Raw genomic sequence first — 26,968 nt, 5'->3', positions numbered from 1 at the left:
CAAAAAATAAATTAAAAATTACACAAATACATAATTTATGTTTTCAATATTACAAAAAATCTCAACTCACTAAATATATTATAAAAATCTCAATATATACACAAAATGTTGTATATATGTCAAATATATTATGTATATTAATAAAGAAAGTAAAGTAATTACAAAAGTGAGAGAGTGATTAATATTTATGTTATTTATACTAAAATAAAACTATAAATATATAGTAAATCTTAACTTTAACTAAATACCGAAAATACCCTCGGCAGCTGAAATTGGCCGCCACCCTCAGTCAGCTGTCACCATAGCTGAATTTCCACCTCCATTTCTACCCAAGATATTGCCTTTTCTTCATCTTTACAAACACCATAGCTGAGTATATCCACATGAAACTTCCAAAATGATAATCACAAAACAAATATCAAAAATCTCACAATTTTTTCAAGCTTTTCAAGAACCCTTTAATACCAAAAATCTCTTCTTTATCAAGCACTTTTCATCAACAATTCCTTGTCCAATTGACTCAAATACACAAGATTTAGACACCCAATTGAGGTCTCTTTGTGAAAAGCCAAATCCTCAATATGCAAATGCAGTTTCACTACTTAACCATTTTCTTGATGATTTAGGTCAAACACCATCTGAGTCAACTTTCAATTTTCTTGTTGTAACTTTGGCAAAGAGTAAGGAGTACAATCTTGGATTAAGGGTGTACCATAAAATGAGGAAAGTTGAAATCTTGCCCAGGTTTTTATCATTAGCTGCTTTGATTGAATGTTATGTGTATGTTCATAAGCCTAAATTAGCTATAGGGGTATTGGGGTTGATGTTAAAGAATGGTTATAAGGTTAATGTGTATGTTGTTAATGTTATATTGAAGGGTTTATGTGAAAATGGGATGGTTGTTGATGCTATTAAGTTTTTTTGGGGTTTGGATATGAAAGAGGTAATGCCTGATATAGTTAGTTTAAATACCCTTGTGAGAGGACTTTGTAGAGATAAGAAAGTACAAGAGGCTTTGGATTTGAGGTTTAGTATGGAGAAGGTGGTGAATTTTGCTCCAAATTCGTATACGTATGCCATTTTGATGGAGGGTCTTTGTTCGGAGGGTAGGTTGGATGACGCGTTTGGGTTGTTGGAGGAGATGAGAGAAAAAGGTTTGGAAGAGGATGTTGTTGTGTATAGTACATTAATAAATGGGCTTTGTAACAAAGGGTATGTTAGTAGAGGGAAAGAACTTTTGAATGAGATGTTGGAGAAAGGAATTTCTCCGAATGTAGTTACTTATTCTTGTTTAATGTATCGATTTTGTGAGCAGGGAAAATTGAAAGAAACAACTATGTTGTATGATGATATGTTGGAACGTGGGATTCAGCCTGACATTGTTACTTTCACGGGCATGATTGGTGGCCTCGGTAATAATGGGATGGCTAAGAAAGCGATGGAATTGTTCAATTTGATGATAAGCCGGGGCGAGAAACCTGGAAACATAACTTACAATATTCTTTTAAGTGCACTTTGCAAGGAAAGATTATCGGATGATGCTTTTCAAATTTTAAAATTGATGGTGGAGAAAGGCAAGACACCTGACGTGATCACTTACAATACAATAGTAAAAGGACTTTGTGAAAGTGGGAAAGTTGAAGATGCCATGACACTTTTTGATTCGATGTTGGGTGATGAGGCTTATGTTTTGCCTGATGTTATAACAACGATTGTACTGATTCGTGGGCTTTGCCAAGAAGGCTACCTTGATAAGGCTGGGGAAATTCATAACAAGATGGTCGAGAAAAAGTCTTTAGTTGATATTGGAACCTTTACTGTACTTATTGGAGCTTATATAAAGGCTGGCGAAGTTGTCAAAGCATTTGAACTTTGGAAGCAGCTAAATCAACTGAATCTTATTCCAGATTCAATAACCTATAGCACCATAATTGATGGATTTTGCAAGCTGAGTGTGCTCAATATAGCGAAAGGTTTGTTTCTCGGATTTAGAAAGAAGGGATACCATCCAACTGCTTTTGATTACAACAGCTTGATGGATGCCTTATGCAAAGAGGGTAGCTTGGAGCAAGCAAGGAGGTTGTTTCAAGAGATGTTAGATGGAAATTGTGAACCAAATGTAATCTCATACAACATTATCATTGGTTCAACTCTTGCAGCAAAAGATTTGCAGTCTGCTAAGGAGCTGCTTATTGATATGCCCCAGAAGGGTTTGAAACAAGATGCTTTCACTTTCTCCATATTAATAAACAGATTTTCGAAGCTAGGATTGATGGACGAGGCGAAAAAACTATATGAGAGAATGAATGCATCGGGCTTGACACCAGACGTTTCTGTGTATGATTGTTTACTCAAGGGCTTTAGTTTGCATGGTGAAACAGCAGAAATTATTGATTTGCTTCGCAAAATGGCTGCTAAGGGCATTGAGCTAGACCTCAGACTTACTTCCACCATCTTGGAATGTCTTTGTAATATTTCCGAGGATATTAATGTGGAGGAACTGTTGCCAAACTTTTCGCAGAAAAAATCAGAAGGATTTAGCATTCCCTGCAGTGAATTGTTGACGATGCTTCAGAAGAGTCTCCCCAAGCTTCAGTCTGATTCCGCTTTGTAGTACAATCTCACATGCTTCTTTCTGGCAGCCGTTGAGGGAGCTTTCTTTTCTACATAGGTATTACTATTTTGACTTTAAAGCTTTTGCAACGCAATGCAGGTCATGTTGTTATCCCATAGTCTACTTTTTATCTTAAGATTTTTTCTCATCGAAATGTAAGTATCCTTGAATGTACATTAAATGCCGGGAGTGTAGGTTATCCTGTATGACTCCTATATTTCGTGCAACGCTGAACTATTTGTTAAAACGGTTTTAAGTAGAGAAATCCTCGATGTTTAGATTCACAACACCCTCTCCACTCTCATCTCAAATATTGGAGTGGCCTTCCTTATTCATATTTCATGATAAATATTTTTCAGAAAAAAAAAAAAGATGTTGACTTTCTCTAACTTGTCCTTGTATTTAAGTTCCCTACCTTTTGCATAAAAGTTTTTTTGAAAAAAGATTGTACTTCGATTTAAGTCTTTTCCAATACTTTCACAAATATCTTTGGCCTTAAAGCCTAAGTTGCTCAGACTCTCAAAAAAGTTGCCGCACCCATGTTGGATCCTCCAAAAATGCAGTACGTTTAAAGGATGTGACGCACACCCGATGACACTTTGAAAGAGTCTGAGCAACATAGCTTAAAGCTGAACTCATGATTTTCATATGTTTTTGTACTGATCTAGCGAGATTTACATGGAGAAAGTAAGTTATGTAATTGATGAAAATTTTTGTGACAGTTTTAGTGTGTCACCATGTTATCACATTTATGACTAGAACTTCAATTCAAATGATAATTGAGACTATTTTTATAATTTTTGTGACAGTTTTAGTGTGTCACCATGTTTTCAAATTCGTGACTAGAACTTCAATTCAAATGATAATTGAGACTATTTTTATAAGTTTGAGAGTTTAAGATTTATGATATATGAGATACAGATGTAATTATAATGCGTGAACATCATATCATTTATATCTCATATATCATGATTTTTACAGCCATGTAGGTAAAGCTGCACACACAGAGACGGAGACGGAGAGGTAGAGATTTTGAATTTCTTTGAATGTGAGAGGGGAGAAAGAAATATCTGGTTCTTGCGGAGGTAGCTGAAATCGTGGAAGAAGACAACGATTCATCATTAGTGTTGGGGTCAGGCAAAACCTGCCAACGCCCATTGGCTTACGTAAATAAATTAAAAAAAAATCGTCTTCTGTCCAAACTGCCTAGTGCTTTCAGTGAATCAGTTCTTGTTGCATCAATTATTTCAAGTATTCAATGCTTTTCTACTTTGCTAATGACTTTCTTCTGTCTTTTATTCTTTTGTGGTTCTCCTCTGTTAGGAACGTTGTTCCATGTTTCGGAGAATCTTGATTTGAACCTTTCTAGAGGTGAGTATGACTGCGGCTGTGAACGATGTTCGCGACAGACTTGCTGAGTTCTCCCTCCTGCTAATTACAAAATTCCATTTCGTCGGCCTACTGGAAAAGATGTCATTTGGCATGCAACTGTTAATACTACACTGCACAGGGGGTGCTCTATTCTGGAAGTTTAAACCAAAAGGTGAATGCAAAGTTCTGCTTTCTCTTTTTTGCAAACAAAAGATTGTAGTATCTGCTTTCTGATCTTTTTCTAATTGTATGCTGCAGGTTTGGGTGATCCTCCGTGGTACTGCTCCACCGATTGAGTCATCAAGAGGTCACACGACACGCTTGAAATGGAATGCACGAGTTGTATAGAGATCGGAAGTAGCACTACTTCTCCAGAAACCATTCTCTAAAGACAACGATGCTAAAAATTGGCACGGATTTCATGGTTTGCAGACGATCGACGTACTTTGGTCGATCCTATGGTTGCGGTAAGGTGTGCATTAAGGCCATGTAAAGTACACCATTTGAAGATCATGACAATCAAGAAAATGATAGGGCTATAAGTTTTGGTTTAGTGTATGTTATTTAAATTCTGAACTGTATTTTTAGAACAAGTACAATGCTACACTATTAACTGATTCTTGTTCATTTGATTAGGTCTTAATATGGGGTAACAATGAGAAAATTTTCACTGTAATTAACTTGTTTGTGATTCAAGCAAGTATGAGCAATAAGGTATGATGTAGAAAGTGCATCTGGGTCTATCGGACACAACCTCTCTATCTCACATATGAGGTAGTGGTATGGACTGCGTACACTTACCCTCTTCAGACCCCACTTGGTGAAAGTAGTTGTTGTTGTTGTGGTAGAAAGTGCGTCCAACGGTGTGACTTAGTGGTCCCCACTTGGTGAAAGTAGTTGTTGTTGTTGTGGTAGAAAGTGCGTACAGTGTGACTTAGTGGTCAGTGAAGTAAGAGGAAAACTACGAGGTTTCAGGTTCAAATCTCTAGCAGAAACAAAAGCATTCATCAACCAGAATTGGTTTTTACTACTTTTTTTTTGTTTCCCATCCGGTGTCCGGTACCCGCATTGGAGCTCGATTAATTCAGATTCGCGCCGAGTAGGGCCTCATTCGGGGGTAGTGCTCCCAACAAAGTTTTCTTCATATCCAGGGTCGAACCCTCGACTTCTGGTTAAGGATGGAGCAACCTCATTCAGTTCACCACAATCTAGACTTTCATTCATTAACCAATAATAATCATACACAACTAAACAAAAAATTTCCCAAACTCTTATTAACCAAGGCTAACCTAAATAGTCCTTTTATAAGTTTAGATATTTTAACTTTATTAGTGACCATTTACACTTTTAAGTTGACAAAAATCAAAATCATATAAATAAATTGTAATATCATACAAATAAATTGAAACGGAGGAAACATTATATTTTATCAATCGACAAAAGAAAAGATTTCAAATTTCATAACCAATCATAAATATGATGGGATGAGTATAATGGGTCAACATTCAAAATATGAAAAATACACTTACCAGGAGCTCATTTGTGAATTTAAATTATTCCAGTTTTAATACGAATACATACAAATAAAAAAGTTTTTATTTGTTGTATTTGACAAGATTTTAAAATTAGTGCGAATATTTAAGTAGAACTAGTGTGAATAACATTTAAACAAGGGTAAATGATTCACAAGTTAATTTTTAAGAGTCGTCCAACTGGGAAATAAGTTATTTCGGAATTATTAATTTTGGGAGATGAATTTTCTCAATCAAGTATGGAATAAATTGATCCTTCTCTATATATTCGGTTTCCGCAAAGTTATTATCGTAGTCGGCAGTGATGGAACCACATTGAATTCAGGAATCCATCCGAACCCCCTTCGTTTAGGAGTGTGCATCAATCGGTTCGGTTTATCGGATTTCGATTTTTAAATATCTTAATTTTTTATCGATTTATCGATTTTTAGTCCTTAATGGTTTGATTTTCGATTTAACCAATAAAAAAAGACTCATAAAATAAAAATAATAGTAATTAACATGAAAAAGAGTCGATTCTTAGTTACAACAAAAAATCCTACGTGTTTTAATATACAAGAATCTTCAAGTTTGAACTAAATATTATTAAGAGAGATTAAGAGTTTGTAGAATTGAAATAATACTTTTTTTAATTGATAGAAATTAAAGAGAATTAAGAGAAATATATAATAAATCATATATATTTTAGGTTATCGATTTAGCCAATAAAAAAAAAATGGAAGCGAACCAATAAACTAATAAAAATTCTGGGTAACTAAAAATTAGGTCGAAAGTCAAAAACCAAAAAGAAGAAATTCCAGATTGCGCTGGACCTCTGAAGAATCAGCTTTTTTCCTTTTGTATTCAAAAACTTTTGAGTTGATGGAAAATTACAATACAGGAGCTAAAATTCACACCTCTTTTTATCAAGAATCTGGTACGTTTTTCCCGTGATTCCTTTTGCTTGTAGATTTTTTTGTATGTGAATTATTTTTGCATACAAAAAGAAAAGTGGGTTTCAAGTATAAAGTGATAAAACTGATTACATCTATTTTTAATTATTTTTTATTTTTTTTTGGTTCTAACCAAGAGGGTTGGTGGGTGGTTCAGCACCGAAACCCCTTAACCAAGAGTTGGTGAATAGAAAACGCTCTAGTGCGCAGACACTAGGAATGGAGGATTAGTCTTCTTGCTGCCGGCGGTGGGACCTTGGAAAACCAAAAAAGAAATTTTTGGGAAATAAGGATGTCTTAAATTGTAACAGTGTTCAATTATCTTGATGGTAGTCTGGTGCTCTGTGTCTGTTGTGATATTAGCCTTATTTGTGTAGTTAATGGTTAAAAACACACCTAAGAGTCTCCTGATTTTGCGACTTTCATAGCTGAACTATCATGTGTGTGAGTTTCTTAGCTGAACTATCGCCGACTATTTGTAAAAATACATGTCAACTATTTAATTGTTCAGTTCAACTATGAAACTCAAATAATTAATAGTTGAGGTGTGTTTTGATAAATAGTCGGTGATAGTTCAGGTGTGGAACTCGGTCGCTCACCTGATAGTTCAATTATCGAAACAGGATGCTTCAGGTGGGGTTTCACCCTTCCATCTTTATTGATAAGTTCTACTGTGAAACTCAAATAATTAATAGTTGAGGCGCGTTTTGACAAAATAGTTGCTGATTGTTCAGGTATGAAACTCGCTCACCTGATAGTTCAATTATCAACACAGGATGCTTCCGGTGGGGTTTTCACCATTCCTTCTTTATTGTTTGTTACCATCTGTTATTTATTAGGTTTTGGTGATTACACTATTCTGTTGATGTTACTGTTCTTTGCATATATGCTATGGATTTCTTTCATATTGGTTTTCTTTGGTGCCGTCTCTTACTTCACTTGAGATGAGGGTCTTTTGAAAATAGCATCTCTACCTCTACGAGGTAGGGGCATGGCCAAAACCACCTTAAGTGATGGGTGGTCTAGTGCACAGCCTTCACCTGAAAATTATCTGGTGTATAGAGGTTAATATTATCTATTATAAGTGTATATTTAATTTTACACCCCCTTAATACAACTTTTAGAAGAAAATTTGCACACCCCTCGCCAAATTCCTAGCTCCACCACTTTAAGGTCTGCGTACACTCTACCTTCCTTGGACCTAACTTTGTGGGACTTAACAGGATATGTTGTTGTTGTGGTATCTTAGTTTTGTCATGAGAAGTACTCCAGTTGTTTGTTCATTTGTTCTGTTTTGTAGGTCACGTGAAGTTCCTGTAATGGATCTAGGAATTTTGATGAGTTAATGGAGTTAGGTTTATTTGTTACAGTATTAGCTATCAAGAGGAGAAAACCTCCCAGCTTGGTGAGCTTGTGTCTTGGAGTTATCGGTAGACATTTTGAGGATATCATTGAGGACCTCACAGAGATAGCTGCTAGTTTTCCATCCACCATGAAGGTGAATATTCTTATGCCCAGTTTTTTAAATACATAATTTGGTTGTAGTTATTCTAAAAATGTACCCTTTGGTAGATGTGGATACTGCTAATAGTTGGCAATCCTTTTATCGTGAACTTTTGCTTCTTGACTCGTGGAGCCGTTCATGGTTCAATTAACTATATGTTCTTCTTCAGTTCCAGTATAATAATCATGTTTTCAATCCATAAAGATGGCATATTATTGATGTCCTATTTCCCAGTTGAGCAAGTGTAGAGTTTTGCAATTGTATTACTTTAGTGTGCAGAAAGTTAAACTCAACTCAACTGCATTTTACTTTTATGTTTTTGGAGTAATCAACTATACTCTAATGATACTGTCTCGATTATTGATGTTCTAGACTCAATTTAGATATAGAGCAGTGGATTTAGGAGTACTATTGTATTTAAGGTTTCAGTACAACCCATGTACTGTATGATATAATACAAAGTTACCAAGTTCAAAAAAAAAAATTGTATTACTCCAGCATATTAAGGGTGAACTTTAATAGTTAATGAATGTTTACATGGAATCTTTCGTCCAACTTTTGACAAAAGACTGCTCCTTGGACCATGGATATCAAAGAAAACGTTTAGTTTTCCTTTCTTCGTTTGTTTTCATTGAGGGAATTGTTTGGTGGGGATTGGGGTGGCGATGGCAAAGGATGACTAAGAAAGTAAAATAAAGCTGTCAATCCATGCTATCTTGCAAAACTATTTAATGACATTATTTGAAAATGTAGATTTTTACGTCCTAGCTTGTTCTTTCTACTCTAATGTTTCTGGTTACTTACAATTCTGTTTTAATTGTTAGATGGCACTTGTAGCAATTGCTAGAAGGAGAAGGTTATTGAATGACGATGTTATTGTTGCATTGGCTGATAGCTCCTGGCAAATCCTGGACTTATCTGGTTCGGAGGTTTCTGATTGTGGCCTATCACAAGCAGTTAAAACATGCAAACATCTGCAAGCAGTTGATATAAGGTATTGCATGTTGATCATTCATTTGTTGAGGGTTCCTTTGATTTTAAAAAACAATATGCAAGTTGGATAAGGATTTTCTGATTTAGCTTCCTTATTGGATATGAATGGTGCATCAACTATGTCTTTCTAGGTGACACCTCTCATGTTCACCGAGTCACACTAAATTTATTGTCCTATGCCAAAATTCTGCAAATTGTAAGGCGGCTGGGAGTAGGAATAGGCCCCTCACTACTAGTTAAAGGAGTGTACTGACTGTATGACTTAAAAATTGGGTTGAGGCCTCAACTCCCATTTTCTACTCTTCTCGCTTTCTCTAGCTAGTTCTTGATCTCGTACTCATGCACCAATTTATGCCAACTGCTTTTCTGGATTTCGTTTTACTTTAAAGTTGCATTATACACTTTGTGCAGGCCACACTATCACCTATTTCAGTCCTTTTTCTGCTGCTCAACTTAAATTTGGTTTTGAAATGTAAACCTAAATGTGAACATCCATTGTCACAGTCTCTGCAGCAAGCTCACGTCAGTCAGTGTATCAGAACTCTTGCGGAATTGCCGGTCTCTTGAAATACTGAGATGGGGGTAGATTTCCTTTCTTAAAGCAAGTCACTTCTTTCTTTCTTAAATAAAGGTATGAGAATTTACCTTAGTGAAGTAATTGCACATGAGAGCCCAATGACTCGAAAGATTCATGTTTGGTTCAGGAAGAGATTATGTAATTTCGCGAAGGAATGGAAAAATAACCTACCTTCATTAAGTGATTTATAAAACAGAGGATCTTGAATACTATTTGAAATCCGGGGGCTATTGAACAACTCTAAAAAAATCTAAAACATCTACGATATAAAATATGCGTCATATACGTAGATTAGCTACTTTAACATTGTCTTGAATAGTTCACTTGCTTTGCAATTTTTTATGTTTGCTTTAATTTCTCACTTTCATGTAACCACATAGTACAATGAGTGTACGCTACATGATAAGCCTGACATGCTTAAACTCAAAGAGGGTTGTCCTGTTGTCAGGAAAATTTGGTTTGTTGACTATTTGATTCCCAAGGATTTTTGTTGTGAATCATTTTAAGTTTTCGTACAAAAGAAATCCCTTATAGAAGTCTAGTTTCATCATATGTTTTGCTTGATAAGATATATTTTAAAGATCTCTTTCTCTCTCAATAAATAAGGAAAACGTAGAAATTAACTACATAATCCGAATGATTCTGAGTTAATGTTGCAGAGGCTGCCCTCGGAGTGAGAACACAGCTCGTAGATGCTTCTCTTTGTTGAAGCCAACACTAGAGCATGTTGAAGGAGATTCTTGGGAGGAACTTGATACCTCGGAAATAGCTCATGGTGCAACTTCCTTGCGTTGGCTTTTATGGGTATGAGTTCTATTTGCTGTTCAAACTTGCAAGACATCCATCTTTCTTATTAGGAGTTATGCATATATTACTTCCGAATTAGAGTAGCGAGTGGATTGTCCTTTTTAGTTCTCCAGATTCATTAATCTTCCCCTATCACTCCGCGCCAGATTAATATCTAACCCTTTTGCAGCCAAAAATTGAGAAGGACCAGCTGGAGAGTTTGTCTGAAGAATGCCCACGAATCATCCTAAATCCAAAGCCGTCGCCCCTAGGTTACAGGGGGATTGATATACCTAGAGAAGCAAGACTAGATGTATCATTAGATGATCCCATTGTTGAAGATATTGACCCCAAAACCTGGGCTGTTACTGGATTTGTACCTAGAAGATCACCATCATCAGTTTCAAGCACAGAAGATTTGCCTGTGGCAGAAAAGTTTAGACTTGCATTTCTTGATAGAGATACTAGACTAGCACCAAAACGAGCAAAGAATGCAAGACAACACCAGCGACGTGCAGAAAAGCAATGGGTGATGATGAATAGTAGAGCGAAAGCGCTAGCACTTGCCTCGCTTGCAAGCAAATCCCTGAACATACGGAACTGAAAATAAATATATACTTTTACAAACCTGTATTTGATCTGTCAGTCATGGATAGCTTCTGTTTGGCAGCAGATATCGCCAGGGAAGCAAATTTTAAGCAAGCATCACTTAGTTGAAGGGTTATGTGGGAAGTTTCTCTTTTCAACCGAGTCTTAACTGTTCCGCGGGCTATACATAATGCTGCACTTGGTCTCTTGTAGTGGATGGACTCCGTCAATAGCCTTCCTTTCCTTTTGTCTTGTCAAAGCCTCATTGAAGTGTGTATATTATTCGCGATATAAGTTCCTGTGTGGATGTACATTAGAATTTTGCTGCTGAAAGATTGATATAATGAGGTACTCCAGTTTTCTCACTCCATGTGCAGTGCATAAATTCTTTGGATTATGTTGCCGTTGCAAATGTTATTAACAACATAGTAGCCATCTAATACACGAGGGAAGAAGGATTATTACAATCATAAAATATTTACAACCCATATATCTCAACAATCCCCAAACGTTTACAATACATATCATCTTATCTTTTATACATTGACGAGTTCAGTAGCATAGGCCAAGCATGGTGCAAGGCAATTTGAGCTTCCAGGCATTAGTTCACTGTTTACTCAAGTTCCGAATGACATAAGGGAGGATGCCACCATGCTCAAAATATGCCAGCTCAACCTACAATTCCAAATCAACAAACATATGAGCTATTACGATAGGACAGAAAACTTATCCCCACCCGGTGTTTACACTTTACACTAATCCAATAGATTTATGTGTTGGCGCATAGACTTAGGTTGATAAAAAGGTCTTGCTTAAACATAACAATTTGATGAACTCAGGGGTATGCTCTACAAAGAACCACTGGAATCCAGATGATGGCACAACTTTTTGTCTACTGATCCTCAAAGAACCAACTTCAAACATATTTTGATCATTTACTTGAATGTAGTACTTATTCAACACATTAGGCTAGGATAAAAAGGTTATGGTGGAAACAAAATACATACCTGTGTGTCAAATCGAAGAGTACAGGTGAAAGATTTTCCAATATCAGTAGTCACAGTAACATCTTGTCCAGGCCTTATATCAGAAATCTTCTGTGGAAGGTCAATAGTGTAACGCTCGTGACCAGTCAAACCTAGTGTTTCTGCATCCTCACCAGGCTTAAAGCAAAGCGGAATAAGGCCCATACCGACCAGGTTGCTGCGATGTATCCTCTCAAAGCTTTTAGCTATTACTGCTTTTACTCCCTGTTTCAAGAACAATAATGTTAACATCCATAGAGAAACAGAAACAAAAAAAGATGATCTGAACCGCGGAAACTAGACTAAAGTGCTTACTAGTAGCATTGGCCCCTTAGCAGCCCAATCACGGGAACTCCCGCTCCCATATTCTGCTCCAGCAAGAACAATGGTGTCGTACCCCTCGGATTTGTATCTCTGTAAGTTGTACGTAGTTCAATATAGCATAACTAAATATTAGTTATTACATATGACAAGGGGTTGCCAGGTGGGGGGTCCAGGATGTAACAAATATAAGAGGAACATCGGCATTGTAACTTACCGTTGCTGCATCATACACGTACAGTTTCTCCCCTGTCGGTATCTGAATAGTCTTTGGACCAACTTCCCCATTCAAGAGCTTGTTGACGATGCGAATGTTAGCAAAAGTACCTCTAGCCATCACTTCATCATTACCACGACGACTGCCATAAGAATTGAAGTCCCTCCGTTGAACTCCACGCTCCATAAGATACTTTGCAGCAGGACTATCCTTGTGAATGCTACCAGCAGGAGAGATATGGTCAGTGGTGATACTATCACCAAAGTTCAACAAGCAGAAGGCATCCTTGACCCCATGAGGACCCGGAGGGTCCACACTCATGCCCTTGAAATATGGGGGTTGATGAATATAGGTTGAGTTTGGATCCCATGCATAGAGATTGGATGATGGGACCGAGAGTTGATTCCAGAAAGGATTTCCTTGAGTAATAGCTTCGTAAGTGCTCTTAAACATCTCAGGGAGCACACTTGATTGAACAACCTACGGAAAAATTGCTTTTAGTCATATTTCCAGGACCATGGAGTTAGTTCATTGCTTATTGTAGACAGAAGAAACAAAGTACCTCCGCTATTTCTTTATTGCTAGGCCATATGTCCTTTAAGTAGACACTTTTTCCGTCTTTTCCAGTTCCAATCGGCTCCTTCTCGAAATCAGTGTCCACCTGAAAAATATGAGTTCAAAGAATTTTTTTAGCTATATGAACATGCAAGCGAAGTAGGTACTATAGTGTTAGAAGCGACAGTCGGAAACAAGCCCCTCCCTCCTGAGAAAAGAAAAGGCAAACACAAGCAGCAAGTAGTAAACTCTATCAGAAATAAAACACAAAACAGGGTTGGAAAGGGCTCTAGTTGGCACATTTAGTGAAACCAAAGGCTACTAATTGAGTGTAGCCAATGGAAAATTAGAACACAGAAAGAAACTATCTCAGCAGAGAAAGTTCACTCCTCCAGCAAATTATGCCCAAAAGATGGTATTTCAATAAAACTATAATGTAGGATTTGGATTTCCACGGACCATGGTTAGCATTGGGTATCAATCTAAGAAAATGAGGGACAGGTCCCCATCTAATTCATCTTAGCATACCGTTCCCGCAAGTGCATATGCGACGACCAGCGGTGGCGAAGCAAGATAATTAGCTCTTGTTAGAGGGTGAACACGGCCTTCAAAGTTCCGATTTCCAGAAAGCACAGCTGCAGCTACAATATCTGAAAAAAGAATCTCAAGAAACATCATCAACATCGGCAATCATTTTTTCTTGCTAAAACATGACCTGCTCAAGCAGGCAGAATGCCACGGAGCGCCATGTGAAAGTACTACATAAAAGTCACAACATAGGGCACCAAGTGAAAGTACTACAGATCGGACAGTACTTAATAGGAAAAATAGCAAGGGTCAAGTGATAAATTGGACAGTACCATTGTCAGTGATGGCAGAAGCAACTGATTCATCAAGGTCTCCAGAATTACCAATACACGTTGTGCAACCATAGCCAACAAGATTGAAGCCCTGCTGGTCCAGGTACTTCTGTAGACCACTGCAATACAAAGTCACCAATTAACTCGGAGAGGGAAAATAATAATGTTCCATAACACGGGAAAGGCCAATATATGTAAAAACTAATTACAAACATTACCTCTTATGGAGGTATTTTGTAACAGCTCCCGAACCTGGTGCTAGACTTGTTTTTATCCATGGTTTAACCTGATAAATAATCACACAAGTTGACATAAAAAGCATGCTCCATCTGTAAGTAGTTTAACTCAGGAATCACCACGTGTGACAAACTACAACGCCTGTAGCATTAGTTTAGGCACTAAAACTAACCTCCAAACCTAATTCACAGGCCTTTTTTGCAACAAGACCAGCTCCAAGCATGACACTTGGATTAGATGTATTTGTGCAGCTCGTTATAGCAGCTATAACTACACTACCATGCTTAAGTTCAGCAGGCAGCCCATGGAATGTGAATTTTACAACTTTATCTTGCTCCTGCTTGGGCACAGCAAATCCCTGCATGATTACGAAGACAAGGCTTAATTATATTCTATTGCACAACAATTCTGTGGTATTTTTTTTAATCTTTTTTTGACAATTAAATAATTCTATGACATTCTTGTGCCAGCTCCTAGATTTCAATTGATACTACATCAGTCAGAATTTGCATGGTTTATACGAAAAAGAAAAGAGATCCTCAAAATTCAAAACTTTTTCCAAGGAGAAAACAACCTTGAATCCAAGTTTGTTATTGAGACATGCATGCCAATCATCTTTCATATCTTTGAGAGGCACGCGATCATTTGGCCTATGAGAAACGAGAACAGTGAGAGTGCTGGGCAGGATCAAACAATGAGCTGCACAATAAATTGGTATCTGAACACAGTTATAAATATTACTACCTTTTTGGTCCTGAGACACAGGGCATAACATCAGCAAGTTCCAATTCCAAATAAGATGAGTAAACTCTCTCCTCTTGAGGCTGTATGTAATATTAAACTGCTGAGTTGCATCACAAAAGTTAAAACATTAATATGCGAGGATAACATTGTAGTAGAAATTTTACCTCGTTGTAGTCGACAAACATATTGTTTGCCCGCAAGTACTCCTCAATCATTGTTATCTAATATTATAAAGTAATGAGGCTGTTAGAAATGTCTGAACATTTTATATTTTAAGCAGACACAATTAAAGGAGAAAGAAAGAGGGAACAACTAACTGTTTCCTCACTCCGTCCAGTTAATCTGAGGTACTGTAATGTCATATGATCTACCGGGAAGAAACCCATGGTAGCTCCATACTCTGGAGACATATTTGCAATTGTTGCCCTATCAGCCAATGATAGTGAGGCTAGTCCTGGACCTATATACCAAATAAACTAAATGAGCCACATGGAAAGAAAACATTCATTTGCCATTTTAAAAGAGCCAGCACGATGGTTACATACCGTAAAACTCCACAAACTTTCCAACAACACCGTGCTTTCTTAGCATTTGAGTTACGGTTAAGACCAAATCAGTAGCTGTCACCCCATCATGCAATTTACCAGTCATTCTAAAGCCGACAACACCAGGCAAAACCATGCTCATCGACTGTCACAATAAAAAAGAGGGGAAAAGAACTCAAATTAATTGAACAATAGTGTTTCTCAAGGGACCACATGCAATAACACCAAAATGCAGACGCTGCAAGAAAATTATATCGTACAACAAGGCTACTAAGCGAGTAAGTGACCATTAAATGCAACAAGTAGCAGTTAATAGGCGGAGATATTCTGTAAAGGCATATGCTTAGGCAAATAGTGTCACCTTGACATTCGAACAGTCGATGCAGTTGCAACAAATGAAGGGGAGTGGTGATTCATAACAGGGTTGTAGGCTGGGAGATCTTGTTTACTACTATATGTGATGGAGCAAGAATCACTTGAATGTTGAAACAAATTAAATACCTGGCCAAGCATTGCTGCCTCTGCTTCAATTCCACCAACTCCCCACCCAGCAACTCCTAAGCCATCAATCATTGTTGTGTGAGAGTCGGTCCCGACTAGACTATCAGGATAAAGTACACCATCTGAGTTGAAAACTACTCGTCCAAGGTACTCCAAGTTAACCTATGGAATGGTTGAGGGAGAATAAGCAAGCAAACAGGAAAAATCTCGTGAAGAAAACCTCAACGCAAACAAGAAGTTGTAAGCAAAAGGAAAAATCAGAAACGACATTTTTACTGGAGGCCAATACCAGAACCATGATGATACCTGGTGAACAATACCAGAACCAGGAGGAACAACAAGCATGTTGCGGAAGGCAGTGGACCCCCATCTGAGAAAAGCAAACCTCTCTTTGTTTCTCTTGAATTCAATGTCCATATTAGCCTGCAAAGCATTTTCAGATCTTGCGACATCAACTTGAACTGAGTGGTCAATTACAAGGTCAACTGGAACCTGGACAGATTGTCAATGTATCAATATACAGGACAAGAAACAAAGAACCACTACAATCCTCCGCAGAGGAATAGAAGTTTTGAGTAATGTTGGAACCAGCTGAACAAGAACTGTACCAAAGGATTGATCTTGTCAGGATCACTACCAAGCTCCTTCATTGCATCACGCATAGATGCGAGATCAACCACAGATGGAACTCCAGTAAAATCCTAAGTACATCATTAGAAGTGTATGGAAAGTGAGCAAGAATTCAAAATCATAAATCTGCTAACACTACAATCTTTACTCGTCAGCATTTCATTTCATTCTTTTCACCTGTAGCAAAACACGGGCAGGCTTAAATGGAATTTCAACTTGCTTGGGCGCAGTATTTTCCCAGTCTAGGATCTTCTCAACATCATCCTTGGATACATGGAAATTGTCACAATTCCTAACGGCAGATTCCAATAGTATCCTTATAGAAAAAGGCAGCTTGTCTGCATCACAAGAAATGGAATGCAGAAATTTCTAAAATGTTGGCTTGACGACAAAGACGATCAATATCAAACGCAGGAACTAGATACTCCTCTTATAGAGGTTCAACTTAATTATAGCAAAATTATTCGGGTGCATACCAATCCTTGGATCATTTAGAGCAGGAAGACTGTAGAATTTCCCAAACTCGCCACCTCCAGTCTTGGGAAGACTAGTAAATATTCCTTTGTAAGGATGTTCTGAAGCTGATAAAAAGTTCAAAAAGATAATTTGGTTTAGGATCTCTCGGTCAAAACTAAAGAATCATACATCACAAAATTCATGCAGAAGGGTTTGCAGCTGCAAAATTTGCATCAGATGACATGCCAATTCCGAATTCGAAAGAGAAAACATTGACATGGATACCGACAGCCTTGTTATGCACATAAGCATAAAAGACCCAATTTCAGCTCCATTAGTCATATTAGAAGGACTTATGTGCAATGGATCAATCTTTCATTTCATCAAAGATCACTAAATATGTGCCAAATTTACATAGCAACGAAACATAAGATAAATACTAATAACAACTTCATACATGAATGTATTTCAACCACCTTAAGCTATCAATAAAATCCTCTCCAGATATCTATGTTAATAGTTGCTACCAATTCCCATGGATGGTGAATTCTGCCGCTCATTTGTTTTATAAATGTCTTACTTTCCTTTTTAGTCTGTCTTAAAAGGAATATCTCTTTCTATATTTATAAGTCTTGCAATTCCAAACATGCTACATGTCAAGTTTAAGGCTACAAACTTTAAAAAACTATTCACGTCCTTAACTTAAAACCGCGAGATTCAAAAATCTCCATTTAAACATGCTACATGTCAAGTTTAAGGCTACAAACTTTAAAAAACTATGCACGTCCTTAACTTAAAACCCCAAGATTCAAAAATCTCCATTTATTTGTTAAAGGCATAATACATAAACATACACCCACATTTTACCTCAGTGTCAAGTAAATATTCTAACTTTAACGGTGCACGCCTAGACACCTCAACTCAGTCTCAATTAGCAACTAAACACTCTAGCTTGTTCCTCCCATTGTGCCTCATGGATATTTGAGGCTAACGTGACGCATAAATCTTGGATGTGCCTGCCTAGATGATCATTTTGTAAGTTCGGTCTCAATTAGCAACTAAACACTCCAACTTGTTCCCGTTGTGCCTCATGGATATTTGAGGCTAACGTGACGCATAAATCTTGGATGTGCCCAGATATTCATTTTGTAAGTTGAAGTATTCAACTAACACAATGGAGATGAATTGACATGTCTACACGTGCATACTCAAAGTTTGGAATGTATTTATGTTTTGTGCACTGTTAGCATACAAAATAGTGTACGCTACCAGATAAACCTGTCCAGCTATTGCAGCTTATCTAATTTTTTCTCCTTTTCAATTTTTATGTAAAAAATTGCGGTGTAGAATATTTTATGCACCAACAGTGCACAAAACTTAAACAGTCAAACTAAGACACTTAGATTGAAACGGAAAGAAGAATTAAACGGCAAGTATGAGAAGATATATACCCATAGTAGCGAGTTTGCGTTCAATAACAGGACTCGCAGTCCTAATCTGAGCCTTTAAACTGATCGTAAAACGCCGATTAACAGAGCACCTGAATGATGATCGGTAAGTAGTAACAGAAGATTGAATTTGGCGGGAAAATGGACGTAAATAGAAGATTCTAGAAACAGCTATGGAAGATGAAGAACAACGACAAGTGGATATATACATGATTAATTACATAGTTCACTACAACACGAAAACTCTGAAGAGTTGGCGTTTATAGTTATCTGTACTTTTTCGTTTCGTTTTGTTGTTAAGCTATATATAGTAAACTAATTGGAGTTGTAGAGGGGAAGAAATATGTAGAAGAAGGAGCTGGCGAAAGCTGGGAAGTAACACATACTATTATATCATTCTCTACTTAATAATTATAATATTATATCGAGTGCGACAATTCAACAAAAAGTAATCAAGTCAGAATTTTCATAAAAGGATGGAGAGAGAGGGGTGATTAAATATGACATGGAACTGTTACAGCTTATCGAGGATATAATCCTGATAGGAAGGTATGGAGGTCGCAAATAAGGGTAGAAGGCTAATGCGTGTGTGGGTAGTAACTACTAGTTAGGGAGCTCTTGTGTAGCGGTTTAGTAATTTTAGAACTGTGTCTGCCTTTAGTGTATGCTGTTACTAGGTGGTGTTCTTTTCTTATTTCTTATTTCTTATTTCCTATTTTTTTATTTTCGTATTGCTCTTATTTCTATTTTTATTATATTTCTTATTTCGGCTATGCCACCCATCTCGTTTCATGTGTTACTATGACCTTGTTAACTATTCTTTATCTTGAGCCAGAGGTCTATCAAAAACAGCCTCTATACTTTATGCACTGCATACATTTTACCCTCTTCAAACCCCACTTGGTGGGAATACACTAGGTTTGTTGTTTTTGATGTTGTTGTTGTTGCAACCCGTTGTGTTATGTGCGTAATTCGAGAAAGGATGAAGACTTAAAAGATCTATTACACACAGTCTAGTCTGATCATGCATTTCAGCAAATCCGTGACCTCACTGTGAACTGGAACCCTATTAAACTAGTCATAATTTGGATAAATGAAGTACATAATCTTATTTGAAAAACAGAGTTTATATTAAGTGGGTTAAATTTGGATATATCAATGGATAAATGAATTTTGGATTGAATTATCGTATGAATTGGATACATTATTTTGTTTCAACAATTTAGATTCATGCAGGTTGAATCGTGATCTTTTCATTGTCTAAACTCATTTAATCTTCCAAATGTTCCAATTTGAAGATGAAAAAAAATAAAATTTGAAATCTTTATGCACTCCATTGAATGAAAAGTATCCCTTCACCATTAATCATAGTCTGGATTCGATTCCTGAAAATAAAAACGTCTAAGGTCACTGACGCTTTATTCTCCAATATGGGACTTTGGGACCCAAACTCGAATTAGTTGAGCCACAAAATGAATACCTGACGCTATGCAGAAACAATTAGTCACAAACTGTCAGATGAACAAACTGAAGGGAAGCTAAAACAAACAAGTCACTGGATATTTGTCTATAATACTCCAGAATACATAGCATACATATCTTTTTCCTGTTAAGAACTTATACATTAAGACAAGGGTCCTCCGGAAACCACCCCTCCACCATATAGAGTAAGGTCTGCATACACTTTACCTCCCCAGATCCCACTTGTGGGATTTCACGGGGTATGTTGTTGTAAGAACTTATTATCAATATAGCAGAACTTTACGATACATCTAAGGGTAAAGGAGCATAGTGCAGATTGACAATTTGAGGATTGCTCATCCAAAAGTTGGTGCAGTTCTATCAAAAATGGAAAGACCCTAAAGTAATTAGGGGCAAACAACCATGCAGAGAAAGAATGAGACTGCCACGCTAGGTGGCCTTAATTCCCTGTATTCAACTTCTGCAGTCATCTGATGTCCTTAAAATCGAACATCAAAAGAAAACTAAAGGCTCCCATAGAGTCGGTGATCTCAGGTGGGAGGTTGCCATGTTCCTGGTCTAAAGGATTCACCGGAACCAGTTGGCTCTGACGACCTGAAAACAAACAAGATACATTAGTGAGAATTTAAATCGTAAGGAGAACTACGGTTTCCACTGTTTGCTAGGTGGATCGCTAGAAGGGCAGATAAAAACAGCAAAGAGTATAAACAAGAGAACTTTCTGCGTTTACTGTCTGACGCAATAAGCACATTTTTTTTAACGAAGGCAACATTTTGTATATCGATCATCAGCTCAAAGGCTGCAAAAGCACATTGCTGCTTCATTTTCTTTTGATCTTCTATGTCTATATTACACAATTTGCAAGTTTTATAAGCAGGGGAACCACAACAACTCGTCAAATTCAAAGGAGGTCGCAAGTGAACTATCTGAGGACTATTTCTCATACTTCGTTTTCCTTTTCACTTCTCTACTTTTTCCTTTCTTGTCATTAATGATTACAATAATGAAAACTTAGTAAGGCAATCCACACCGGAAAAAATTATTGCTTTGGCTCACCTTTTTTCGTTCTGGGTATCAGATGCTTCCGCGGTTGTATCACCTTCAGAAACAAAGATGCAATCAAACAAAGTCTAGAAACAATTGGCATAAATTAGCTAAAAAGAATAACAAAAACACGGAAAGGAGAACTATTGCAGAACAAGAAGATGGAATTGTTATATGGATTAATAAATCAGACCTTGATGTATCACAAACAACAATGACAACTGCTGCTTAGTAATGATTGTAATTATTAGGCATTGGTTGCATCATAAGACCCATTAAACTGCTTACTGTACGCGAGCGAATTTGCAAAAAGGGGGACACATCACATCTATATCATTGAAGTTAAGAATTTAGTTGCCCAGTTAAGCACAAAGTTGCTAAAGCTTATCATACGAATGGAGGATAAATAACACTACCATTTATGTAGACTAATAGGGTATACAGTATAATGATATCCCCTTTAATAATTCACGCACTGCAGTATTCCACGTATTATAATTTGAATGTATAATACTCCTATCTGTGTTGCGGTATTACGCAGGCACATCTTGTGGGCAAACCAAAACACCCTCTAACATGTTAGACAACACAATTTCTTTCCTCTCCATTAGTCCCATAAGCTACTCTCAGTTACCAAAACTGGAACATAGCCACATAGCACGAATGTATGCACACATCCATACATGATATGCTCCTGTTTTAAATGCATGCAAAATCACCTTTATTCCTTTCCTCATGTAGAGGTAACTAAATTTCTTATTAAAGGTTCTTAAGGTTCTAACAAAGTGAAGACCATTGGAGGAACTGTTCAAGAAAAAAGGGCTAGAAAGGATAGACAAAGAATAAATTTGGAGAAGAAGTTTTTTCAGGACAGGAGTTTGGTGTCGATCTTGTGGTTGGCTGCACACCTACTTTTCCTCTGGCCAGCGCTGTGAACTTAAATTTAGTTACATTATCCGGTCAACTCTACTTGTTGTAGATTAAGCTTCATCATAGGTTTATCTTCTGAATCTCGTATCCTAAAAAATCTTTTGGTCTTTCACACTGTGAAACTAATAGAATAAAACTGATTAAACACCTGCAGATGCTACTAAACATATTAACTAAAGGAGCTTCATGAGGAAAATAAAAATGTTCACTAAAGGGTAGTTCATTCAAAAACGAAGCACACATGATGCACTGTCTTTGTTCTCACAACTGGCTGTTTTCTAAGAGCATCTTCTGCGTCAGAAACGAAAGAGGAGAGGTGGTTTTGCAACCATTTTGTTTTGGTTTCTAAAACGAAAAAACTTTAATTGCAAAACCAAACAGGCCCTAACTTAAAGAATGGACAATTGGACATGGGTACGTTTGTAGGATAGGGTCATATACCTTTTGAAGCATCTGGAAATTGTTGAACAAAACTCTTTAAATCTGGGCCATCAGCTTTACCTGGGGGAACGGACAAGGTGAAGAGGAATGAATATCATGCAGTTCAAGTAGCAATTTGCTTCCCCTTTCAACTGATTGAGTAAAACTGCAGTAAGCAACTTACCAATGTTTGTGGCTTTCCTCTTGCCTTCTTTGGCCATTCTTTCCTCCTCTTCCTTCTTGAGACCTTAGAGCAACAAAAGATAATATATTTTCAGAAGGTGATCGACTGACAGCCAATTCAATGATTGCCAAAGTGTGTCTTAAGAAAGCATGTAAGTTTGGAAAAATCTCAAACCAGACTAATAGCAGAAGTAACCTCATAACTCATAAGTAACTACCAGAACAGAAGCCAAGTTTTAAAAATATAAAATAGGAAAGAAAAATAAATCTAAGTGACCCTGTAGTTTAAGCACCTAATATGGGCCAAAAGCAGAAAAACATTTGAAAGTTAAATCACCCAGAAGTTGAACGAAGAGCTTATTTCTATCTTCTCCTATAAACTTAAATATCTTACGTGTTAGGAATAAGTATGTTAGAGTTGTTTTCTAAAGAGCAGTTACAACAAATCCATGAACAACAAAGGGGCATAAAATTAGAAAACTTACGAGCAACATTAAGCTTAACAAATTCCCTTCTAGCCTCCAACTCAGCCATTTCCTGGTAAAGAAAATATACGATCATCAAAATACAGTTCAGGAAGTAACTTGAGCTAAATAAAATATGCTTTTGACGGACAAGATTAAATCCCCAGACAACCAACTACTATAACTGCTCGCCTACTGACAGAGTTCAACCCGGTCAGATTGCATACTTACATTTAAAAAGAAGCATGTCTGAATAATGAAAAACATATGTTAAAAGTGACAACTTGTGACCTACTTTAATCACACAAGTCCAAGCACTTCGTTGAAGGCTAATATTGGACAAGATTTTGCAGTCATTCAATTTTTCTTTGACAACAAATGTAATGATAGAAGCACCTCAACTAGATTGCACCATATATACTGAGGACCTATGTTCAATTAATGGAACATGACCACCAAAGGTATAAATGAAATGGCACAACAAACAAGAACCACAAGAAGGAAAACCTGCTTAGTGTTAACCTGCTTAGTGTTTCAAGTACCATAAGATGTTAAAATTAAAACACAGCCACAATAAAAATTGAAATAGTATCCTGGAGCTGAAATTAATGGCAAAAGAAGCAATAGGGGTTTATGGGACTTTTGCTCGCTTGTTTTTTCAAAATAAGATTCTGGTTAAATGCATATCAGTCCATTTCCCTCCAATGCTTTCTAATGAATTATTTACCTATCATAATCAAAATAAAAAGAAAATATCAAGTGATTATATATCTAAGAATTCATTGGAGTAGTAAAAAAGGCAAGAGATATGGATTGCAGCAATAACAATTTAAGTTTTTATTCAAGTATCAGCGTATCACGTTGATGTTTTCATACATTTTATAGTTTGCATGTGTTCATTCCAAATATGAAGAAGAGCTAAACTATTTGGTTTATTAGAACGTATTCTATAATTTCACCCATGCTGATGAAGGAATAACAATGCTACTCTTGAACAAGACAATTCATACAAAGAAAAGACAATGTTGGTTAAGGATGGTCAATGAATTATGAGCACATAATTGTAACACGAAGATCAAAATTTACCTCTGGAGTTGGAGCACTCTTGCGTTGTCCGTTCAACCAACATATCCATTCAACTGCAATCAATCAATTTTAACTACTTAATGGCAACAACCGATGTGGTAGATAGTGTAACTTATTAGAAATAGCAGACAATTATTCTTCACGACATATTAACGTGATGGATAAGCTGATGATACTTGAACCAAAAACAAGATCTAGAGCAGGCAAGTGTTTCTCCCAATGGGGCATACCTGGAATGGAGGTTGGATCTTCCTCTCCTTTGAATGTCACCCATCTCTTTTCCTTCACTAATAAAATATGACAATATCACATAAAGTTCTTCAGTAGATAACATAATATAAAACAAGGACATCCTACATACAACTTGTGAACAAGGAAATCTCAGTAGGTCAGTTGGCGGCCCCCTGAACTTTCACCTTGTTGGTGAGGATTCGATTCCTATCTTGGAATCACCTCCATTATTTCCCTTTCACCTAGCCCCAATTTTTTATTTTATTTTTTTAGAGAAAGATCTTTTTGAATGCCTAAATATTTGGGACAGCTATAGGTAACAATAAACAACAACAACATACCCAATATAATCCCACAAAAGTGGGATCTTGGGAGGGTAGAGTGTACGAGGTAGGAAGATGTTTCCGATAGACCCTCAGCTCAAGGAAATCGTCCAAGCCAGTCCAGAAAAAAATAACAAACATACAGGAAAACAGAAGATAGTAATAAAAACAGCACACAGTAACAGGACAACAACAACAACAAAATAATATTATAGTTGAAGTACAAGCAACAACAAATAATAACAAAAAATGAACGCAAAAAACTACTGGAGCAATACTACAACTACTAGCATGGGCGGATAACAAGACAACACACAGCTACCTACTATCTTTCTACCCTAATCCGCATCCTACACAACCTCCAATCTGAGAATTGACATCATGTCCTTGGCAAGCTAAAACTCCGACATGTCCTGTTTGATCACCTCTCCCTTCATCCGCGTACCTCTACCTCTTCTAAAACCATCCATAGCTAACTCTGTAAGTAATTCTTCTTTCCAATTTCCAAATGTTCGTGATGTGCCTCAAGTTATACATACTTATTCAAGATACCAAAATAAACAATTAAATGAATTAGTAACTGTCATGAGGCAAAAAGGGAATTCTGGAGAGTTCTAGCCTCCCAAATGTCTTGGAATGCTGAAATCTGTGTAATCTTAGTATTATGTGTTCTGTAACTGAATTCCATTCATGTCTTAGGTTGTATTTTAAGGTGTTAGCAGTTTCTTAGCGGCTGTTTCAGAATTCTGGTTGTAATATCAGTGTATTTACTATAAAAACATCAGTATCTGTTCCTTTATTTACTGTTTCCTCATACAAAATCACCTCATTTTGTAAAGTTTGCCCTGTGTTACCTATACCACACATGTTCAAACTGCAAAAGCAGTCACTAATGCTTGCATTACCATAGATTGTCTACATTCTTGCGTTAATGCAGAATGCTTTATGTACCGAGCTACTTTTTTTGCAAATTTACCTACTTTTTTTCAGTTCAAGTACTGTACTTTCAAAAATCCAAATGATCATAATTAGCAATATTAAACCAGAACAAAAGCTAATAAAGTTGAATATGATTAAATGCACTAAAATCAGCAGAATTTTAAATACAAATACATAAACTGGGGAATTAAATTGGTAGAATTAATTAAAAGTGAAGAAGGGAAACGCACTTACTGACACCATCAAGCTCCTCTATTCTTTTGAAATATCGATTTCCCGCTTTATCAATACCTACAAAATTCTTGCTGCTAAATATACCTGCTAATTTCGACCATAATTTCGACATTTTCTTTCCTTTTTTGGAAATCTCAGTCAGTATTTATTCTCCAATTTAGTGTAGAATTAGCTTTGATTTGCAGGGAGAAGGCAACTGTTGAACATTTCGGGTCGGGTTACCTACATCTACAAATTGGGCTGTTATTCGAACCACATAAATCCCACAGCTTGGAGTTTAATTACACAAAATTCCAGCATTTTACGTAATTACTGAAAATCTTCAATATGGATCTATCGAGATGCATAATTAGCTCTCGATACATTCAATGAATATACATTATTTTTTTTGTAAAGATATATAATTAGCTCCTGATACATTTTATTCGTTTTTGGGTCTGTCGAGATATATAATACATCAAACAAAGATATATTTTTTCTTGTAAAGATACATAATTAACTTTCGATACTTTTTTAAAATTTTGGATCTATCGAGATACATAATTAACTTTTTAATACATCCACCGATGATACATAATCAGTGAAATCTGTATAAATATGATAAATTAAGATGTATTTTGTATTTTATTTTTCCTATTCTCTTGTTTTTTGTCTAATTAACTTAACTGCGTTCATGTAAGCCATTAGGTCATTTCTATCAATGGTCTAAATACTCTGTATTCGAAAAATATGATACTAAGTAGGATGGACGTTCGGCATTCGATTCGATATTTTTAAAGTTTGGATTCGATAATTTGGTAATCGGTATTTGAGTATAGATACCACAGACCATACTTATAAACATTGATTCGGTAATTCGGTAATTGATAAATTAAATTTTGCTTCGATTCGATTTTTGCTAATACCATATTAAAGTTAGAAATATGCAAATGTATGTTTAAATATCAAAGATTATATTTAATAAAAACCTTATTCAATATTCCTTTTGTTACTTTTTACCAATATATTACAAAAGTCGAAAAAATTCTTTGGAATGACTAATACTATTGTCTATTGGATTGGTTAGACATATCGTATATATATATATATATCTAAATCGATATTCGGCAAATATCGAATAACAAATAGTATTAATATCTTGTACCAAACCCAATTTCAAATACCGAAAAATTGAAATCTTACTCTCAAATATCATA

General features: G+C 36.4%; 4 protein-coding genes across 17 annotated transcripts; 2 read left to right on the top strand and 2 right to left on the bottom strand.

Annotated features, from left to right (window-relative positions):
* The first annotated feature begins 227 nt into the window (after positions 1-227).
* Positions 228-4,661, top strand: LOC107856346 (pentatricopeptide repeat-containing protein At4g28010). Of its 6 annotated transcripts, none has more exons than XM_016701352.2 (4): positions 235-2,671; positions 3,596-3,637; positions 3,938-4,157; positions 4,244-4,661. In XM_016701352.2, exon 1 carries the CDS (start codon positions 398-400, stop codon positions 2,612-2,614), a length of 2,217 nt encoding a protein of 738 aa, XP_016556838.1. In that variant the 5' UTR covers positions 235-397; the 3' UTR covers positions 2,615-2,671; positions 3,596-3,637; positions 3,938-4,157; positions 4,244-4,661. The 6 variants fall into 6 exon arrangements, with proteins under 6 accessions (XP_047249259.1, XP_016556838.1, XP_047249258.1 ...); XM_047393302.1 differs by having other exon boundaries at positions 3,596-3,643; XM_016701350.2 differs by having other exon boundaries at positions 3,596-3,746.
* Positions 4,662-6,257: 1,596 nt separating this feature from the next.
* On the top strand, positions 6,258-11,262 carry LOC107856337. 7 transcript variants are annotated; one of them, XM_016701337.2, is made up of 7 exons: positions 6,276-6,433; positions 7,184-7,234; positions 7,820-7,947; positions 8,778-8,947; positions 9,451-9,528; positions 10,183-10,327; positions 10,500-11,262. In XM_016701337.2, the coding sequence occupies exons 1-7, from the start codon at positions 6,379-6,381 to the stop codon at positions 10,911-10,913; spliced, it is 1,041 nt and encodes a 346-aa protein (XP_016556823.1). In that variant the 5' UTR covers positions 6,276-6,378; the 3' UTR covers positions 10,914-11,262. The 7 variants fall into 7 exon arrangements, with proteins under 7 accessions (XP_016556824.1, XP_016556826.1, XP_047249255.1 ...); XM_016701339.2 differs by lacking the exon at positions 6,276-6,433 and adding an exon at positions 6,467-6,778; XM_016701338.2 differs by lacking the exon at positions 7,184-7,234 and having other exon boundaries at positions 6,258-6,433.
* Positions 11,263-11,269: 7 nt separating this feature from the next.
* Positions 11,270-18,901, bottom strand: LOC107856335 (aconitate hydratase, cytoplasmic). The gene is made up of 20 exons (XM_016701336.2): positions 18,440-18,901; positions 17,009-17,113; positions 16,710-16,870; positions 16,511-16,603; positions 16,209-16,394; positions 15,903-16,064; positions 15,402-15,546; positions 15,174-15,316; positions 15,021-15,077; positions 14,857-14,936; positions 14,687-14,762; positions 14,285-14,470; positions 14,094-14,161; positions 13,876-13,994; positions 13,544-13,665; positions 13,023-13,121; positions 12,461-12,940; positions 12,238-12,336; positions 11,905-12,147; positions 11,270-11,572 (listed from the first exon to the last, which is right to left on the bottom strand). The coding sequence occupies exons 1-20, from the start codon at positions 18,645-18,647 to the stop codon at positions 11,504-11,506; spliced, it is 2,901 nt and encodes a 966-aa protein (XP_016556822.2). The 5' UTR covers positions 18,648-18,901; the 3' UTR covers positions 11,270-11,503.
* Positions 18,902-19,955: 1,054 nt separating this feature from the next.
* On the bottom strand, positions 19,956-26,141 carry LOC107856321 (NADH dehydrogenase [ubiquinone] 1 alpha subcomplex assembly factor 2). Of its 3 annotated transcripts, none has more exons than XM_016701312.2 (8): positions 25,773-26,141; positions 24,276-24,332; positions 24,046-24,098; positions 22,981-23,032; positions 22,497-22,559; positions 22,334-22,393; positions 20,975-21,017; positions 19,956-20,512 (listed from the first exon to the last, which is right to left on the bottom strand). In XM_016701312.2, the coding sequence occupies exons 1-8, from the start codon at positions 25,882-25,884 to the stop codon at positions 20,449-20,451; spliced, it is 504 nt and encodes a 167-aa protein (XP_016556798.1). In that variant the 5' UTR covers positions 25,885-26,141; the 3' UTR covers positions 19,956-20,448. The 3 variants fall into 3 exon arrangements, with proteins under 3 accessions (XP_016556798.1, XP_016556799.1, XP_047249256.1); XM_016701313.2 differs by having other exon boundaries at positions 25,769-26,091; XM_047393300.1 differs by lacking the exon at positions 22,334-22,393 and having other exon boundaries at positions 25,773-26,078.
* Positions 26,142-26,968: the final 827 nt, after the last annotated feature.

This window comes from Capsicum annuum, chromosome 7 (genome assembly GCF_002878395.1).
Source record: "Capsicum annuum cultivar UCD-10X-F1 chromosome 7, UCD10Xv1.1, whole genome shotgun sequence".
NCBI lineage: Eukaryota > Viridiplantae > Streptophyta > Magnoliopsida > Solanales > Solanaceae > Capsicum > Capsicum annuum.
Note: the sequence above shows the minus strand (reverse complement) of the source record. Positions and strands in the feature narration are given on the sequence as shown.

Bases quoted from the DNA above. Each gene is read 5' to 3' on its own strand.
- LOC107856346 (XM_047393303.1), top strand. From the start codon at position 398: ATGATAATCACAAAACAAATATCAAAAATCTCACAATTTTTTCAAGCT.
- LOC107856337 (XM_016701337.2), top strand. From the start codon at position 6,379: ATGGAAAATTACAATACAGGAGCTAAAATTCACACCTCTTTTTATCAA. The intron at 6,434-7,183 runs GTACGTTTTTCC...CTGATTGTTCAG, and splicing joins CTCTTTTTATCAAGAATCTG to GTATGAAACTCGCTCACCTG. The intron at 7,235-7,819 runs GTGGGGTTTTCA...TATTTGTTACAG, and splicing joins ATCAACACAGGATGCTTCCG to TATTAGCTATCAAGAGGAGA.
- LOC107856335 (XM_016701336.2), bottom strand. From the start codon at position 18,647: ATGTATATATCCACTTGTCGTTGTTCTTCATCTTCCATAGCTGTTTCT. The intron at 17,114-18,439 runs GTATATATCTTC...ACTTTTTATCAG, and splicing joins ACGCAAACTCGCTACTATGG to CTTCAGAACATCCTTACAAA. The intron at 12,941-13,022 runs GTACTTTGTTTC...ATTTTTCCGTAG, and splicing joins GCAATAAAGAAATAGCGGAG to GTTGTTCAATCAAGTGTGCT.
- LOC107856321 (XM_016701312.2), bottom strand. From the start codon at position 25,884: ATGTCGAAATTATGGTCGAAATTAGCAGGTATATTTAGCAGCAAGAAT. The intron at 24,333-25,772 runs GTAAGTGCGTTT...ATATTTTATTAG, and splicing joins AGAGGAGCTTGATGGTGTCA to TGAAGGAAAAGAGATGGGTG. The intron at 22,394-22,496 runs GTAAGTTGCTTA...CCGTTCCCCCAG, and splicing joins GAGGAAAGCCACAAACATTG to GTAAAGCTGATGGCCCAGAT.